Consider the following 20,835-nt stretch of genomic DNA (forward strand, 5'->3'; position numbering starts at 1 on the left):
GCACATGAACTAAGGCTGGCAGACCTACCTTTTGGTCCTGTCTGCTCCACTTACCAGCCGAAAAATTGTGGACCTACTGCTTGCACACATACTGTAGCATGTAAAATTCTGCATACATATTTTGTAAACCATGGAGTCCTGTATGAATATCAGGCGAAGATATTGGTCTGGTTGAGGACTAGTGTTTTAGTTCCAGGATCTAAAAGTAGACCCTTTCCTCTGCCTGAGGGGCCTAACCCAGAGCTGCAGACCAGCCGAATTTGAATAATGGACGAGCCAACTTCAATGTCCCCTTCCTCCAGAGACATGGAGGAAGAGAAAAGTCGCTGCACGAAGACAGTGAGGGTAATTGTTTGTTGACAGTAAAGAAGGGATGGTGGCAATGATCTGACAGCCCACAGGACTTCAGGGGGGCTAGGTCTCCTCTTTTCTGGTTAGAGAAGGAGCGATGGCAGATATCCACATGTGGTTAAGGCTGGATGTATGTCCCGTGGCCTTGGCTGCCTTGGGAAGATGATCACCAGATCCTACCTTATAGGGGCAAACGATATGCAGACCTGACTCTTCACAAGAGTGGTCAGGCATCCAAGGGTCAGGTTACCTGGGCAGATCGGGGTGATCAAGCTTAGGGGCCAACTGCACTGCCCAGCCCCAAGCAACCCACCAATCCTTTAAACATGTAGCTGAAAGCCAGTCACACTGGTTTATTTCAAACACAACTCTGGTGCCTACATTCAAACTACTGTGTCAGTCAATGCAATGGACAAACTCCAAAATCTGTGATTTAATACATTAGAAGTTTAATTTTTGCTCATGTTAAAGCCCAGGTGGATATTCCTGATCAGTGGCAGCTGGTAGGCTTTCCCTTCTCCAGTAATGAAATTGCTCAGCAGCAGTTATGAATGACTTGCCCCGTGGACCATTTCGTAGATTCTCCCAATCTCCAACTGCAGGTGCTAAACCCAGTACATCCTCATGTACATTTGGTAGTTTCTTCTCCAATTTCAACGAACACACCAAGCTTGTCAGTTGGGGGATTCATGATGTCAGTAACTATTTTCTGTTAATAAGAGATAATTTATTCTATCAAGCTTTGCTTTAACTGTACAGATATTTCCAATTTCTGTGAATTTTCAGCCTTATAATAACTTCTCTGAAGCTTTGCCCCAAAATATGCAGCACGAGAATGATCTTTATTTTGAAATCTCAGTTTTGAAACTGTTGTTCTTTCTTTTGATAAAAGCTACACAGGAATGTTTTAATGTGATATAAAGCTCATCCCAAGTGCTGTCAGATGCTTGCTGTGAGGGCTCTGGGGCAAGTAATCATAGTTATCCACCTGCTGGGTGTTCTCTTTGTGGCTGTGTTAAATATTTAATGGAGTCCTCTCCTTGCGGTGAGCAGAGCGACTTAGAGGGCGAACCACAGTGATTACTTGCCTGCTGTCTGGCTGTTCAAGTTGACTCTTAGTAGTAGTACCTGCTGGGCTTGATAACATACATGGTTTTATAGCCTAGCTCCTTAGTTTATGTGTGGAAAATTATGACAGAATGGTTATATAAGGATAGTCACAGACTGAAACTAAATTTCTGAGTTTTAAATTTTGCAACATTATGAAGATCAGAATATGTTTATTTTGTTGTAAGAATTTGTGATCCTTGAAAAGCATAGAAGATGAAAATGATCTATTAAATATAAACTGATTATATATACTTATAGTGGCTTAAGAAACACATGTTCATGAGTTATCTTGTTCATAGGTATTGTAGTTTTATTGAACATTTGCTCCTTGGGAGGGAGTATCCATGCTTTAAAATTTTAAGTCACATATCACAACTCTGCTCACAAACGCTGCAAAGTCTCTTTACTAAAGTAGCAGCCATATTTATAATTCTTTCAGAGGCTTTCAGTGTCCTACACAATCTGGTCTCTGATTATCCACAACCAGCCCTTTCTCATACTTCTCCAGCCATACTGGTTTCCATGTAATTCCTAGAACATGCGGCTCACACACCTACCTCAGGGCCTTTGCACTGGCTTACTCCTTCAACTGAAATACTTTTACCCCAATTGCTGCATAACTCCCACCCTCACCTCTTTAAAATCACCATTCAGATGTTATTCGTTAGTAAGGCTTGACATCCTTGATATTCCTAATCCCTTTTATCCTGCTCTATTTCCACCCCTTAATCCCAAACACCTTCTAACATATAATTTACTTATGTACTTTTTGTATTGTTTACCATCTGTCTTTCCTCATAGAAGGTAAACTCAATGAAGGTCAGGATTTTGTCAGTTTTGTTCTCTGATGTGTCACTAATAACTAGAACAATGTTTAGTATATAATAAACATTATCATTGAATATTGTTTAGTTTTATTGAATATGTTATCTATATTACTAATAAATATATTAAATACTATGGGGCTATCATGACTCAATGGTTAAGCATTGACCTATGAGCCAGGAGGTCACAGTTCAATTCCCAATTGAGGAATATGCCTGGATTACGGGCTTGATCTGCAGTGTGGGGTGTGCAAGAGGTAGTCAATCAATGATTCTCTCTTATCATTGATGTTTCTATCTCACCTCCCTTCCTCTATGAGATCAATAAAAATATATTTTTAAAATACAGATTTAAGTACTATTAAACGTAGAATAACTTGGTGTAGAACATATTTTAATATATATGTAGAAAAAGATAAGGAAGAAGTTATAACAAACTGCTAATAGTTGTCTTTTCTAGAGATGGCAAGATCAGTGCTTTTGATTTTATTTTTACTTAAAAATTTCACAAGTGTTTATGTTATTTTTGTGTAATCAGGAAAAATTATAAAGATGCTTTAAAATGTTAGCCCTTTTATATTTTATATTTTACCAAGCTATCATGAGCCCTCTAAAAACTATAAACAATTATTAAAAGCCAGAGTTGAAATAACGTTAAGATTTAGGTAAATTAAGTTGCCTTGCTATATCCTTAGGGATTCAAGTAGATTACTTTCTCTTGCTTTTGCCAACATGGAGTGTTGCTTGGATATTATTCTAAGATCCTTGTCTAAAATGTCCAAATAGCATGCACATAAAGTACATTTGCAGATGACCTGCCATTGCATCAGGAGGCTTCTTTTAGTGCATACGCTATTTACAAATATCTTCACCATGAGGCAATTATTCTGGCCTTGTTTAGTTGGCATTGTGCTTGAGAATTCAATAGTTAGCTGTGCTCCAGAACATCATCTGTGATCTGTAAAAATTTCTGCTCTTCTTTTCTATTAGATTCAAAACAACACCTTAAAACAATACACTAATGCACAGCAAGCCATTATTTAATCAACACAAGGTACAATATTCTACTTCTTAATTTAACATTTCCTTCCATTAGTGTAGCGATGAAGAGAATTTCAGAACCATTAAATGAAGGGTTTGTTTTCTGCCTGTAACAGGAATGAATAATTGGACTCAACAATTAAATGGGAAAGGTGCAGCCAGGGGAATGGCAAAATATAACTAAAAAGTAGGGCAGGCTTTGTGCGTGAATGGCTTGGCAGTCTATGTATGTGTCACAAATTCAGCAGTGGGTAACCCATCACTGCCTAGTTCTCCTCTGCCATGGTGGCCAATGCCCAGAGTTACACAGTCAAATCTGAGGTATTATGATCTTAACTCTGTCATTCTTCAGTCATAGACAGTTCTTCCATATGAACTTCTTTCCCTGACCTTTTTGTTAAAGCCTGTTATAGACAACTCAATAGGTCTTACCCTTACGTGAGCACTTAAGGATAATGGGGCTACGATCTCTGAGATTATCCAACATAGAGAATTAAAGTCCATTTCGCCTGTCAGATCTTAATAGGAAAATATCCCCGCAATTTGGGATACTGAATACTAGCCTTGCAGGACAGTTCAGTGTCTACTAGAGGCCCACTGCACGAAGAGATTCATGCACTAGGCCTTTCTTCCCTTGGCTTCCAGCGCCCAGGCCTTTGCTCCAGCCAGAGTCTAGCCAGAGTCTGCCACCTTCGTCTTCACCGCAGACTGCAGCTGGAGTCTGCCATCTTCATTTTTGCTGCAGACTCTGGCCAGAGATCTTTGCTGCAGACTCCAGCCAAAGTCTGCCGTCTTTGCTGCAGTCTGCAGTCTGGTCCTCGCTATGGTGGAAGTGTCGCTCCTGTAGATTCCTTCACCACCACTCCATCCACCTCCCTCTCAGAGCACGCATCCCCCCTTCTCCTCCCCGGCCACTCCATTCCTGGAACAGCTGGGCAGTCACCATCTTTGTCTTTCTAATTTGCATATTCCCTCCTATTGGCTGGTGGGTGTAGGGGAGGTATGGTCAGTTTACACATTTGCCTATTATTGGGAAAGATTCTTTGTAACACCTTCATAATGCCTTCTGGTCACCACTTATGTTTCTATTACAAAGGGAAAGGCACACAATTGATACCAGTCAGAGTTAGAGCTCTGTGGATCTGTTGAAATGCATTTGCAACCAATAATTTCCCAGTTGCTGATAATTAGGATGGGCCAGTTTGAGATTCTTTCCAGAAAGTAGGTAGGGTATGGTAGAGAAGATTGGACAGTGGATGTAAGAGTTCCAGATGACCAGGAGGGTGAGGAAGCTTAGGGGGATTACTGATATGTGAATAGAATATAGAATGGGGTAGTTGTGGGTGATGAAGATAAATAGGAGTCCCGTAGTTCTAAGAGTCAAACAAATTTTGCTGCATAGGTTGTGGAGACAGTGACCTTTCTAAGCCCAAAGGTCAGTTGTTATTTTATTCTAGGAATGCTCATGTCAGGAACTTGTAGGCATTGTTCTAGGAGCCATTAGGATTGATCTCATGGGCCGGTAAGGTGGGCAAAAAGAAACCGCTTCTCTATTGTTTCAAGGAAATCAAATGACTCACTGAAAACATCTCTCTCAGCTTGTTCCAGTGCCATAATTTCTCTCCAGTAGATAGGCATTTGGAGGATAAAGTTTTGTTTGAGATTATTGTTAAAGTTGTACATATCCCTAGGGAAAGGAAACATATTGCATATTAATAAATTATCATCAATTAATTTAACATTTTCTTTAACTACCTTTGAGAGCCTGGAAAATAAGACAACTATGTTTTGATGGCTCCTAGAGATAAACCATCTTTAATTAGACCCATTAACTGGGAAACTGCACTGATTTTTGGTTTAAAAAATATATCTTTCATTTTACCGACAGTCTAAGCTTTGCCATCCTCACCACCAGCCTCTCAAACTGTCTCTGTCCTTGTTTATCTCCGTTACTGCATTTTCCCTTTCTTCTTTCCTCAGCTGCTTAAGATTTCCTAATGGAGGTTAGACAGAGCCTACAGTTGTCCTACAGTCGACAGAGGCAATTGTGCCTACTGTTCAGTGCTGGTTCAGGACCACCAACAATCGTGTATGGCTCTCAGTAAAACAAAACAGACCCAAGACATTCTAGTGCTGCTCTGGCTAGCCCAAGACTATACATTATGCCTTCCAGATTCCTCTAAAATTGACTTCCTTCTCCTCATGCTCACTAGCATTGCTGTAATGTAGCCATTGTCCTTAGGGAGCGGGGCGGGGGGGGGGGTGTACCCCCACTTTGTTCTTATAGAAGATAAAGTTGATGGATGTGTTTGTTATCGTCTGGCTTCCTTTGAGCCAGTCTCTCCATTTTCTAGGTAGTTGATTTCTCTAAGTCTTATCTGATAAGTATATGAGATATTTCATGTGAAAACTGTAAACAGGTATCATGCCTGGAGCGAACATCCAGTAAATCTTAGCTTATAATCATCATTGTCTTTGGTATGGGGATTTTTGTTGATTCATACTTGGTTAGGGCTTGGTTTCCTTGTGAGGTTTTAAACTAAAAGAGATAAGTATACATTAAAAATTAAATTATAATGTGTTTTTAAAAATATTATTTTAAAATACTTGTTATGAAGAGCAGAAGAGAGAAATGAGTACACGATGTTTAATTTCAATTAACTACTTTTATATCCTAGGCTGACCAGATATCTGGTTTTCACATAAGATCCGTTCTCTGCGTACCTATTTGGAATAGCAGCCACCAAATAATTGGTAAGACATCACCTAAATGTTCAAACACTTTTTTAAGAAATAAAAATTTAATTTAAAATATATCCGTTTTTTTTTTTTTTTTATGAATGCCCCTTTTTTATGCCTAGGATTCATCAACCTATGTCTCATACTCTTGTGTAATCTTCTAAGTGCAGACTTCTGATGAATCTACCTTAATCCCATCAGTGAACAAACATCTGTTCTTTAAATAAGAACCAATATTTTTGAAGTTGGAGGGGAATCTCAGAAAGTAACTAATAGGATTCTTTTACCTCAACCTTTGGAAACTAAGGCAGGGCAGGGGGCTGGCTGCAAAGATGAATAAAATCACAGAGTGAGTTGGTAGCAGGGTTAAAACTAAAACTCGAGCCTCCTACCTCCTAGGACAAGCTTTCCTACAAACATCTACATATTTATATCTATGCGTTTACACATGGACTAAATGCAAAGAAAGAAGGAACATGAATTACTAGACACATGCTGAACATACATCCTTCTGTCTAGATGATTCAGAAATAAGCTCCACTTTCCCCAGAATATGGGAATTGTGGACCAAAGCAGCTTCCATTTCTTCTCTCCCTCCTTGCTCCCTTCTATCCCTTCAAAAATCCAGTCAGGAAAACATTACATCTAAGAAGGAAGTCTAGCAAGAAGAGGTCTGTGATTAAAGTAAAGAAGTTGTGAAGGATGTAAGCATTAGTTAAAATTATTGAAATGCAATGAAAATGTGATTTTTTTTTTCCTAAGAGGCATAAGGTAACTCATATATTTGGTAACCAGTGCATCTATTTGCTTCTCTGTCTCCCCAAGTTTGCCTCTTAAACTCTAGGACACTGCCACTTACCAATTTGTTGCTCTGTAAAGGTTGTCAAGACTTAAGTTCTAAGAAAAATTTTTTCATCAGTTTGTTTAATTTGCAGAAAAACATTAGTACATTATTGAACATATAGAATAGTCTAAGATTTAGGAATTTGAGCCCCTAGTACATTGCATTGAATTGCATCATGTACAGAATTTTAAATATATTTAAGTTGAAAGAGAAGAGGAAGTCCATAAGAAACAACGTATGTTATCTGTTGCTGTCCAATGTAAATCTCACATACAGTCTTTCATTTCATTCCTAACAGTAAACATCTGTTATTCTTTTAAAATTAAGACTAGTTTGCTTGTTACATGCCAAAACATTTGCATTTAATTATATATGTCTTTTAGCATATGATGACTTACCTCCCTGATGGAAAGTCATCATATGTTTAGGTGTTTTAAAAAATAGAAGCATGCTTTAGAATTATAGCTATTTTCTTTGTTTGTACCAAATAAGGACACAAGGGAATAATTTTTAAGATTGATGAGTGGGGTTTTTTTTTGTTAATCTTGTGGGTTTTAATAATCATGTCCCCAAACATCTGGAATAATGCCAGAAATGAACTTTGGAAAGAGGAAGCACATATAAGTTAAGTTTATTAGAAATGTAGGTACTCACTAGTAGCAGTCAACAGCACTAACCTTGCTTTGAAGATTAACAGTATCATTATCCTTTACATATTCCCCCTTGAGTATTATGCTTTACAAACATGCAAATGTTGTCTCATTTAATCTTCATAACCCTCTGAGACAGTTAACATTTCAACCTCTATTTTACAGATGAGGAAATTCAGTGTTAAAAATTTTAGGTAACTTGCTCAAGGTAATACTGATGGTGGAGTTGAAATTTGAACTAAGTCTAACTTCAGGGACAGTGTTCTTTTTTTTTATATATACATATATATATTTTTTATTGATTTTTCACAGAGAGGAAGAGAGAGGGATAGAGAATTAGAAACATCAATGAGAGAGAATCATCGATCAGCTGCCTCTTGCACACCCCCCACTGGGGATGTGCCCGCAACCAAGATACATGCCCTTCACCGGAATTGAACCCGGGACCTTTCAGTCCGTAGGCCGATGCTCTATCCACTGAGCCAAACCGGTCCCAGCAGGGACAGTGTTCTTAATCACTATGTCACACTGTCTCACTCAAACATTGTGCTTCAGGGAATTGAAAAAATAAAAAGCTGTGTGTGTGTGTGTGTGTGTGTGTGTGTGTGTGTGTGTGTATGCCAGATTTATCAGATTTATTGTGTACAGTCATCTTGAAAACCATTTTCAGGAAATAGATTGATGCCTGGTAGAACTCCAGGCTTCAATGAGACCTAGTTGGGGTCTCACAGCCTGGAAAGTAGATTGCATTTCAGCTCATCTCAGATCTTCTGTGATGCACATCACAGGTACTAGAGAGATCAGAGATTAAACTGGGGAGTCTGGAATCACTTAAAGGAGGCATATAATCAGCTGGTGCTTACTATATTGTAGAAACACAGTCTCTATTGCAGAAAATGACCACATATGCCAAAATCTTCCTACAGGAGTGGCTCAAGTGTTAAATAGACTTGATGGAAAGCCTTTTGATGATGCAGATCAACGACTTTTTGAGGTAAGAAAATAAAGCAAGAATTATAGCTGAGACACCAATAGTCTCTTGGTTGCAGCTTGCCCAGAATTGTAAGGATAAATAATCATTAATTATCTTTGTATGAAAACAGTATGACAGAATTTAAAGAAAGATTTAAAGACTAAATAGATGCTTAGGTAGTGTTTGATTCTATTTTTTTCACTAATTAGATGATTGTGTGACCATTGATTAATTTATCCTCTTTTTTTTTTTACAGAACTGAGTCCGCCATTCTCTATTCAAAGTGTTAATTACCTTATCTTTGTCTTGTTTTGGTGTGTTCAGGGCTGTGAGACCCCACCTCTCTTTATTACAAGCTTCCTTTGACTCCAGTCTGCCCTTTAGCTAGGGAGGTTGGCTTTGAATAGGCTTCCTTATAGATTCCGTACTAGTGACCAACATGAAAACTCCATGATAATTTTGTTTTTTTAGCTGAGAATACTTCACAGCTTCTTTACTAACTGGTTTCATATCAATCCTCCTTCCTCTTAACACTTAACGGTGGGTATACTCACTTGATTTCTTTACCAAAATATTTTATAGGCTAGATACTGAAAGAGGTTGTTTTGGGTCAGTTGGAATGGAATGACTAACATCAGTCCACAGCCTAAACAAAGAACACATTTAAACAGACTGTAAGCATGTTTTGAAATGCATGAAGTCATTTCTTCTCAATGACAGTAAACTAACATTTTCTCTGATGCACATTGTGAGCCATAAAGCTGTTACACGACAATAGTAATTATGAATTTTAATGTGTATATTTCCCCAAGGCCTAACTCTGTGTACTATAAAATTATATTTTCAGGCCCATCGCTGATAACTGCCTGCTTTTATATTAGATTATTTCAATGAGTTATTGCAATTTTTAATTAGTGGGCTTTCTCTTCCTTAGGCTTTTGTCATCTTTTGTGGCCTGGGCATCAACAACACAATTATGTACGATCAAGTGAAGAAGTCCTGGGCCAAGCAGTCTGTGGCTCTTGATGTAAGTAAAGTATATGTCAGAATTGTATGCTTAAAAGTCCTAATTTTATGAGGGGAAAAATCATTGTTAATTTCTCAATTTTTAATGATCTATTCATTGGGTCTTACTCATATTAGAGTCATGGATATGAATTTGGTGAAAGCTAGAGACCCTCTCTAGAAAAATGTATACATGAACACAATTTTATATATAATTTCAGGGAGTTCACAGATTCTTTGAGGCCTATCCATATATGTTGTATGGTTAAATAATAAATTTTAAATATTAGGTTCATTAGAAGTGATGACTCAAAAATAATTTCTCAGGATTTTAAGTGTATTATGAACTTATTTTGAACACATATAGATATTCCAAAAATTCACAACTAAAAGAACAATTCTCTTTTTAAAATTTTTTAAATTGATTTTAGAGAGGAATGAGAGGGAGAAAAAGATAGAAACGTCAATGATGAGAAAGAATCATTGAACAACTGCCTTCTGTATCCCCCATACTGGGGATCAAGCCTGAAATCTGGGCATATGTCCTGATGGGAATTGAACTGTGGCCTTCTGGTTCTTAGGTCAATGCTCAACCACTGAGCCAAGCATGCCAGGCTAAAAGAACAATTTAAAAAAAAAAACTTTATTGTTGAAGTATTACATAGGTCCTCCTTTTTCTCCCATTATTCTCTTGCAGCCTACTCCTATCCCCCACCCCCAGGTCTTCACTACTCCATTATCTGTGCCCATGGGTTATGCATACAAATTTATTGGTTTATATCTTCCCACCCACCCTTCCCTGCCATCCCCATGAAGTTCAATAGTCTGTTCCTGCTTATCTCCTCTGAATCCCAGCTTGTTTTGACCCAAGACCTATTTTCTTCTTGCTCTGTAGCTATATCAAAGACTTTGTTTATATCTATGAAATACTTATTAAGTAAGGCAGATAAAATGTCAGTGTCAAGATAACACTTTATAGAGCAATCTATATACTATATAAAAGTGTAAGTGACCATTTGACTAGTAGCTATGATGTGCACTGACCACCAGGGGGCAGACATTTTGACCAGTAGTTAGCTTTCTGCTGGGATCTGGTCAATCAGGACTAGGCAAGAGGGGTTGGACACACCCCTCCCTGACTCTGATTGTGCACTGATGGGGTCCCTTGGCCTGGCCTGGGCCCTCTTGTAATCTGGGACCCCTTGGGGGATGTTGGAGAGTGGGTTTTGGCCTGATACCTGAAGGCCAGGCTGAGGGACCCCACCATTGCATGAATTTGTGCACCAAGCCTCTATTATAATACAATACACACCTAATTGTCAAAACATTCCATGTACCAAGTAAGATGTTACTAGAAAAAGAAAACCAAAGGGGAGGATAAGTCAGCAAATCAGTGCTACCTGCAGTACTTTGAGGTTTACAAGACATAAAATTATAGTTATTTATTTACATACTTTTTTCTCCTATCTAAACTGTGAATTCTAGAAGCACAGTTATTTTTATTGTTTTTGCAATCTTATTCCCAATGCCTAATAGGGTGCCTAACACAGAGGAAGTATTTTTTAGGTTTTTTGTTTTATGTTATTTTTTTTAAAATTTTTACTTTTATTGAGTGGTTTTTGAATGGAGGGAGGGAAGGAGAGAATGAAGGAAGGTATTTTTTTGCTCTTTCTCTGAGCTAGTTTAGCTTTGTTATATGTAACATCTTTGCAATAAGGAATACAAACAATATATAGAGAGTGAATTAATATATAGTGAACTGTAAACATGCAACCCATCAGTAAAAATCACTACTAGAGTGTTAATGTCTGTGTACAGAACTATTTTCAAATCCTCGCTCTGTCACGTACCTCAGTTGGGAGTATTAAGTGAAATGATGCATGTGAATATTTTAATACTCAATATAATCACATAAGTAGCAATAATGCTACATTATCACTTGTAAAAGAATATTTATTACTGAGAAATCATCATGTATTGGAAGTAAGAGCAAAGGACAAAAATTCGGAACGGCAAATATTGAGCCATGTCTCTTTCACCATCATCACATTCTGATCTGCAGAGTTGCCTCACCCATTGTTTCTTAGTTTCTGCAACTATAAAAAGGAGGACATACAATATACTAGTCCCACTGAAACCTACTTCCTATTGTCATGGTATAATTTACACACACATACACAGAACCATAGAACACCTTAAATCTCTTCATATTCTTATTCCTTACCTCCTTCATAGTAGATCTTCCTCCTGTTGAGAAGGGATTAAAAGAACTGGGTTGAAGCACAAATGGTTGTTTGCCAATGAAAGTCAGCATTCTCACTGACACTACTTTCTAATCCACAGATTCTGTCACCTAGAAAGTGCTAATATTGTTACAGTCTATTCACGCATGAATTGCTTGCTTATTTGGGTTCATAGTGAAACCCTCTTGTTTGTGTAACTCAGATACATTCTGTCTTTAGACACAGAAATTATTACTGACACTCCCAAATTTCCAGCACAACTCTGAGCTTTATGACAATCTCACCCTTTCAGAAGTTGACTTATATGTGTAGACTTATATGTTTTGTGTGCATTATTTTGTGCCATTGTCAAAAGTGGCATTCCCAGTCAGAATTCTGTTGTTTCCATCTTGGTTTTATCCCTCCCACCTCCACTCAATCCCTATCTCACCAGATACCAAATTCTTGACTCTATTGATCAGGTGGCACAGACCCCTTCTATAGCCCAGGAATCCATATAGAAGAATAGCTAGAAGGATTTCTTTTTCTTCCTTTCTTCCTTCCTTCCTTCCTTCCTTCCTTCCTTCCTTCCTTCCTTCCTTCCTTCCTTCCTTCCTTCCTCCCTTCCTTCCTCCCTCCCTCCCTCCCTCCCTTCCTCCCTCTCTCCCTCCCTCCCTCCCTCCTTTCTTCCTCCCTCCCTCCTTCCTTCCTTCCTCCCTCCCTCCCTCCCTCCCTCCCTCCCTCCTCCTCCCTTCCTTCCTTCCTTCCTTCCTTCCTTCCTTCCTTCCTTCCTTCCTTCCTTTCTTCCTTCCTTCCTTCCTTCGTTCCTTCTCTCCTGACTAGGGGTGAGGAGCCAACCTGCAACCCAGGTGTCCTTGATCAGGAATTGAACCTGTGATCCTTATGTTACCAGGCCGATGTTCTAATTACTGAGCCATACCAACCAGGGTGATGCTTTTCTTAATTTTTCATAATTTAGTTCTTTGCTAAAATCCTTTCTTCTTTTTTAAAAAATATTTTTTTAGATTTTTATTGATTTCAGAGAGGAAGGGAGAAGGAGAGAGAGATAGATAGAAGCATCAATGATGAGAGAGAATCATTGATTGGCCACCTCTTGTACCCACTGGGAATCAAGCCCACAACACGGGCATGTGCCCTTGACTGGAATCAAACCTGGGATTTGATTCCAGTTCACAGGCCGATGCTCTATCCTCTGGACCAAACCAGCCAGGCCAAATCCTTCCTTCTGATTTTACAAAATTAGTACTCTAAGTCTCATAGAGAGTAGAGATGTTCTTAAAGCTAAATACTGGAACAAAGAGGATTTTATTATCATTTTTAATGGCATTAATTTTATGATGACAATTTCCAATCTATGTGATCAACCAAGAGCTTTAACAAGAAATGTACTAATTTATGTTCACATTTTCTGAAAGTAAGGATTGAAGATAAAAGGGGGAGAACTTTACCTGTAAGTCCAGAGTACAGAGAAAATATAGTACAAGTGTAGATGTGGAATATTATTTCTTCATTTTGAACATCAAGGATTGTCCTTTGGGGTGTCTTTCATAGATATTGCAAATGAAGCTTTACCTAATACTGATGAGAAATTTTCCAGAAAATATGTTAGTGTGTTAAGGGACACATTATACACCTTTATGATCAGAAAAGGAAAGGAATGCGGGTCAGTCAGAGGGTACAGAAAGGGCATATGCAATCAAGAGCCAAGCCCCATTTATTCTACCTCCCCCAAGCCTCTCCTGTCCATTTTCTCCTCTCCGATTGCCACAGCAATCATCCTACTTAAGGGCTTCATTGCCTCTTGACTGAGCAATGTTAATAGCCTTCTATTCTTCCTAAACCATAATTCAGATTGCATCACTCAGGCTCTCATAGACCTTAAATTACTCCCCCATTACTATCATATCACAAAGTTCCTGGCCTTTGGGGCCCATAGAAATATCATACCAAACTTTCTTCCGACCCTGGCTTTCATTGCTCTTTTCAGAGTATTCTATGCTACTTACAAACCCAGATACTTCTTAGTCTACAAATCGGTGCTTCTCTGCCATCTGAGCTTCACTCTAACACCCTCTCCATTTTAGTTATCTCTATCTTAATCATAGCATCTCCTGTCAGAAGTATCCCATCATTCAAAGCTTGATTTAAAAGTTATCTTCTCCCTAAAGCTTTTAACTTCATGTTTATTCATTCCTCTCTGGACCTTATAGTATATTTAATTGTGAATCTGTATGTTTTCCTCTGCTGTAACATATGTTTATTAAAGTATGTGATCATATTTCATAGATATTTTAAATATCACGATACTCAGTAAAAGTGAACAAATGAATACATGCAGCCACAAATAATTACTTTGGTCTGTCATGTCAATATTCCAAAAGGAAGAAGCTTGGGCTGTGCTGGAGGAGCTGGCAGCCACTCTGGCTGGCCACGGACTTGCGTAGTATTACTTCTGTGTCCCCTTCCTACTTTATGTGCCATGAGTACAAAGTTTTGTATGTATGTATGTATGTATGTATGTATGTATGTATGTATGTATTTTGGGAGGGACCTCTTCTCAGGTACCATGTTCCTGATGTATTTCCTTGAATGGTGAGTAAGGGGTCAACCTGGCTTCCTAATGGAAGAGGAAGAGAAGTTAATGAGATGATTCTCCCATGAGGAATCTCCTAAGCTCCAAAGGGAGAATCTTTTCTAACTGGATGATTAAAAGAGCTAGACTTTTCCCTCTTCCTTTCAAAACCTACTCTGTTGAATCATTCTTCCCCACTCTTAGATGAACTCTCTGATAGCTTTCATGGCTCTTCTGACACACTTAGGTGTAAACAGTCTCCAAGATTCCCCCTTGCTTAGGATTAGAAGCTTATGATCAGGTGACAATCATAGTGGACTTCTTTATCTTCATCATTTCACCTTCTCTCCCATGACAGAAGCTAGAGAGGAAGGATGAATGAAAGGGGCAAAATGATGTTGTCCTAATCCGGTTGCAAGGTCCTCCGTGTCAGACACCAACATTTGCTTTTTATCATGAGTTGCCTTCATAAATTCAGAGAACTGGGTCTGGGCTCCCTGGTGTGCTTTTTCCTTTGATGACTAGATTCCAGTGGCTGGCCCATCCACATCTTTCCCCTGTGGGCATCATCTCAGTCTTCCAGGAAGCCTTTTTGGTCAGCATCTTTTTTTTTTTATTTTTTTTTTTTATTGTGTTAAAATAAACACAACATAAATCTTATCATTTTTAAGTGTACAGTTTAGTGGCATTAAGTACCTTCACATTGTGCAACCATCATCATCATTCATCTTCAGAACTGTTTCATGTTCCCCAGCTGACTATGTGCCCATTAAATACTAACACTCATTTCCACCCAGCCCCTGGCAACCAACACTCTACTTCATGTCTATGAATTTTACTGTTCTAGAATCTCATATACATCCCCCACACCCCCATCCCCTTTTGTAGTTCTCTTTTCATTTTCACGGTTTCAATTACTGGTGGTCACCCACGGTCCTAAAATATTAAGTGGAAGTTCCAGAAATAAATAATTTGTGCATTTTTAACTACATGCTGTTCAGAATAGTGTGATGAAATCACATGTTGATCTACTCTATCACCCCGGATGTGAATCATCTTGTCCAGTGAATCATCCTGTCCAGTGTATCCACACTATAGATGCTCCCCCCTCATTATATATAATATATATAAAGTTGGACAAGTGGTTCTCTGGAAGGAACCCTTAAAATCCCTAAGAAAATCTCAATATGGGTTCTTTCATGAAGTCTTATTTATTTATTTATTTATTTATTTATTTATACAAGGCCAAGATGGACAGCAAGCACCTTAAATTGGAGGTGGCAGAATTAGTTTGTGGCGACTTCTTTTTCTTCTTCTTCTTTTTTTTTTTTTTAATATACTTTATTGATATTTCACAGAGAGGAGGAAGGGAGAGAAATAGAGAGCCAGAAACATCGATAAGAGAGAAACATAGACCAGCTGCCTCTTGCACACCCCCTACCGGGGATGTGCCCGTATCAATGTACATGCCCTTGACTGGAATCGAACCTGGGACCTTTCAGTCCACAGAGCGATGCTCTACCACTGAGCCAAACCGGCTTAGGCAGTTTGTGGCAACTTCTTTACAGATCTTGCATATAAAGTCTACATGGCCTGCCATCTCTCTTTAGACTGTAATACCCTGTTGATCTCAACTATAAACTCAGATAGAAAAAGTCCATTTAAATATCCTATTACCTACCAAAAATTTTATTACTTTTTACTATTTTGGGAGGGACCTCTTCTCAGGTACCATGTTCCTGATGTATTTCCTTGAATGGTGAGTAAGGGGCCAACCTGGCTTCCTAATGGAAGAGGAAGAGAAGGCAACTTATGATCAGGTGACAAAGCAATGTTAATAGCCCTAAAATGATAAACATTGACTCTTGAAAAACCCATGTTTATTTGCAGATGCAAAGAATCCTATCTAAAAAAAAGAGTAATATGCAAATTAGCATCACTCCACTATACCCACAAGCCACACCCACTAGCTACGCCCACTAGCCAATCAGGATCAAGTATGCAAATTAACCCCAACCAGGATGGCTACAGCCACAGAGAGAGCAGGAGGGAGGCTTGGGTTTCCCTGGCAATGGAAGAAGCCAAGCTTTCTATACACCCTAACTGGCCTAGGCCTCTACTTAAGGCTACAAAGTTTCAATGATAGAAGATAAATAAAGCCCAACAAAAATGGCTTCTGCCACGGAGGGAGCAGAAGGCTTGGCTCTGCTCCAGGCTACAAAATTTCAATTATAGAAGATAAATAAATCCCAGATACCAGGGCCTCTGCTTGGGTTGCCAGGGGGTGTGGCTGGCCTGAAAACCACCACAGGCCCCTCACCCATGCCACCCCATGCCTCAAGGAAATCCCCATCCTGATCCAGGACACCCTTCAGAGCAAACTAGCTGACCCCCACACATGCATCATGCCTCTATTCTATCTAATAAAAGAATAATATGCAGATTGACCATTATTCCAGTGCACAAGATGGCTGCTTTATGTGGTCAAAGATCCTGCCCCCATGTGGACACAAGATGGCCAGCAGGGGAGGGCAGATGGGAGGGACCAGGCCTGCAAGGGAGGGCAGTTGTGGGTGATCAGGCCAGCAGGGAAGGGCAGTTGGGAGGGACCAGGCCTGCAAGAGAGGGCAGTTGGGGCAATCAAGCCTGCAGGGGAGGGCAGTTAGGGGTGACCAGGACAGCAGACAAGGGAAGTTGGGGGCAAACAGGCTAGCAGGGGAGCAGTTAGACATCAATCAGGCTGACAGGGGAGTGGTTAGGGGATGAACAGGCTGGCAGGCAAAAGTGGTTAGGAGCAATCAGGAAGGCAGGCAGGCAGGCGATCAGTTGGGAGTCAACAGTCCTGGTTTGTGAGAGGGCAGTCAGATATCCCTCGAGGGGTCCCAGATTAGAGAGGGTGAAAGCTACTCTGAGGGACATTCCCACTTCCCCCTGTGCACAAATTTCGTGTGCCGGGCCTCTAGTACAGATATAAATTACAAAGCCAAATACAACTCATCAGCAGAAATGGAATTGTTCCCACTTATAAATTTTTCTTTATTGAAAACATATAGAATTATCTAAACATTTCACTTTTTGGAAGGACAAAAGGAAACCCAAATGAATTATTTTCCTAAAATGGTTATGTGGGAGTTAGTTACCTTAATTTAGCCACTACTACATCTCAAGTTACTTTACAAAACAAACAAACAAACAAACAAATTAAAAAAAAAAAAAATTGGAAGCTGTTCTCTGTGAAAATGTCAGGTGCTTAATGAACTGGTGTATAAATTATGATCAAATTGTGGTTTTTATAAAGATCCTCAGAAAATAATCATGCCACGTTTCCTGGAATTCTTTGGATAGCACAATGAAGACAAACCAAATAGACATTGTAGGTTTCACTTTCATTTGCTGATTTTTGTTGCCCAAAGGAAGTTCTAAAAATGACATGCTGATTGGGTGTTTTGTGTATTCTAACACAGTCCACAGATTAGAATCAATCAGGGAGCTTTTAAATAATATTGATGCCTGGGCCCTTGTCTAAACCTTGAAATCTACTTAGTTAGAAATTCATATTCACTTGATTATTGTTTTTACTCTAGTGAAATGGAAGTTATTTATCATGTTTATTTTTTACCAAAGCATTCTTTAATCAATATTTTTAATTAATAAAGATAAACATGACCTAGCATCATTTAACTTTTTGCTATGCACGAAAATAAATTGAACTTTCAACAATAAAGATGAATTTTTAAAAAGAAAGAAAATAAACTATGTACTAGGTGCTTACCTGTAGTTTTTGTTCATGTTTAATTACATTATCATTAGTAAGTTGTTACCCAATGCAATTACTTTTTCAAGAAAACTATATTTTTCTATATTAATAGAACTGTATTTCTAATACAAATTTAGCAAAGATTTTGTTTAGGTAACCTAATCTTGCCTATCAAATCACCCCAAAATGTTTTCAGCATAAAACAACAATTTTATTATTTCTCAATAGAAAATATATCTTGATATATCACCACCCAGAAAGTTTCCATGATTCTTCCTAGAGACACCCTCCACCACCTCAAATACAACCACTGTTCTGATTTTTCCACCATAAATTAGTTTTACTTATTTATAATTTTATATAACTGAAATTATACAATATATACTCTTTTTTATAAAACTTCTTTTAACTAGCATAATGCATTTGAGATTCATCCATGTGGGTTATATAAGTTTATTTTTAATTGCTGAGTAGTATTCCATTGTGGGAATCTACCACAGTTTGTTTATTTATCCTCTTATTAATCAATACATTGGTGTTTCTGTTTGGGGGCTATATAATTAAAGCTGCTATGAGCATTTTGAATAAGTATTTTTGTGAACATATGCTTTTATTTTTCTTGAACTAATACCAATTAGTTCAGTAATTCTAATACTGGGTCCAAAGGCCATTTTATATTTACTTTTACAAGAAACTGCCAGATAGTTTTTTTACAATGGTATTGTACCATAGCATTTTCCTACCAAGTAAAAATTAAAGTTTTAGTTGCTTCACAGTCTCTTCAATATTTGGTGCTGTCTTTGTTTTTAATTTTACTCATTCTGATATGTATTTAATGATATTTTATTGAGGTTTTAATTTTCATTTCTCTAATGATTAATAATTTTACATACTTTTTCATGTACTTATTTACCATTTGTGTATCTTCTTTTGTGAACTGTTTAAATGATTTGCTACTTTTCATTAGATTGCTTGTCTTTTTATTATTGAATAGTAGGAATTCTTTACATATCCTTGAGATACAAGTATTTGCTCAAATATTGTGTTGGGAATGTTTTTTTCCAAATCTGCTTATTCATATTCTTTATGGTATCTTTTGATGAGAAGATATTTTTGGTTTTGATGAAGTCTAATTTATCATGAAAATAATTTTTAAGGTTATTGCTTTCTAAGAAAACTTTGCCTTCCCCAACTCAAGAATATATTCTCCTATGTTTTCCTCCAAAAGCTTTATAGTTTTAGCTTTTACGTTTTGCTCCATGATCCACCTCAGTAATTTTTGTGTATAGTAGCGGTTGCAGTTTACTTTTTATTTGTATCACTTAAAGAAGAAAAAAATTTTTTCATTAGATAAACTTTGGCACTTTGTTGAAAAACAAATGACATGTAAGTGCCATTCTATTTTGGTTCTGTCTATTCTTTTCCATTGATTTGTTGATTCTAAGTGCTTGCATTTAAAAAAAAATCTTTATTAACCCCAATGTCAATTTAAATTCTACAGCTATAATTTGGACTCTTTTTCATATGTTAATCCATCTTCATTTGCATTTTGTTACCTGTATTTTCAATCATTGAATAAATACTTGCTGAGGTACTTTGTGGTAAATGCTCTTCCAGGTACTGAGGATTGAGTAGTGAACAAACAAATAATATCCATATTCTCATGGATCCATATTCTGGCAGGAAAAAAACAGGCAGTAATAAGTAAATGAATCTGTTATACAGGAAACAAAGCAGGATGTTTCAATAAAGAGTGAGTGGAAATGGGGCAACTACGGATACATCCAAGAGAGCCCTCCCTGAAAAAGTGAGAGTTGAGCTTTCGTATCTCATTTTTTCATTTGTTGTTTCTTCATTTTAAAATTTCATCTAAACTTATTTTACCTATATGGTTTTTTGCTCCAGTTTTAACAAGTCTCTTTCTTCGTGTAGCTTATTAAAGACATTAAGCATAAGATTTCAGAAAGGTAATGGCCCTCACATGAAATCATTATCAGAGGCACATTCTCTCTGGGTTTTCAGGATGGTGCCTCCTTCCCCTTGGACTCAGTGTTTACTGACTGGCAAGGCTTTGTAATTGGCCTTAAGCCTCTCTTGCTATCCACTTATGTACTATAGAATCCCCTTTAATAGATATACAAAATGGGAGCAAACCAATGTTAATTTCTAGGCTGATTCTCAGTATCTAATATGTAGGCATGGGTCTCGGGTGCCTCTGCTGGGCTGAAATGGTGTTTTCTTTCCCCAAACCAGACCCTAAATACCGTATGTTCAAGGATGTGTCTATGGGTCTGGTTCACTGTCGAATGACTAGTGCCATCATAGGGCCTGGCATACAACACAGTGAACATGCAAAAAATATTTGATGAGTGAATCAAATGCAATCAAGTACAAATAAAGACCCCAACTAAATAGCAATAAAAATTTCAAGTCTCAGCACACACTGCTGCTAGGTGGTGGTTGTTGTTTTTTTATGAGGTACAGTAAAATGGTTAAAAGTATGATCTTTAAAATTAAACTTAGAATTTTAATCCTAGCTCTGCCACATTTTCCTGTGTATCTCTTGGCAAATCAGTTAATTTCTCTGTGTTTCATTTTTCTCGCTTCCCAACCTTGTGGAATTGTTATGAGGATGACATGAAATACGGCAAATAGTCTTTAACAATGCTCGTAAATTGCCAATAACAGTTGTTACTTGTATTATAACTCTCCCATCATTCAGTGTT

At 38.0% G+C, this 20,835-nt stretch overlaps 1 protein-coding gene across 1 annotated transcript in view; it reads left to right on the plus strand.

Annotated features, from left to right (window-relative positions):
- The window catches only part of PDE11A (phosphodiesterase 11A), a 265,912-nt gene that overhangs the window by 122,025 nt on the left and 123,052 nt on the right, over nucleotides 1-20,835 (plus strand). The window contains exons 8-10 of the mRNA XM_045575416.1: nucleotides 6,005-6,080; nucleotides 8,486-8,553; nucleotides 9,467-9,559. Coding sequence (XP_045431372.1) covers nucleotides 6,005-6,080; nucleotides 8,486-8,553; nucleotides 9,467-9,559 — 237 coding nt within the window. The remainder of the gene's footprint in view (nucleotides 1-6,004; nucleotides 6,081-8,485; nucleotides 8,554-9,466; nucleotides 9,560-20,835) is intronic.

The sequence above is a fragment of the Pipistrellus kuhlii genome, unplaced genomic scaffold, assembly GCF_014108245.1.
Source record: "Pipistrellus kuhlii isolate mPipKuh1 unplaced genomic scaffold, mPipKuh1.p scaffold_m20_p_7, whole genome shotgun sequence".
Taxonomy (NCBI): Eukaryota; Metazoa; Chordata; class Mammalia; order Chiroptera; family Vespertilionidae; genus Pipistrellus; species Pipistrellus kuhlii.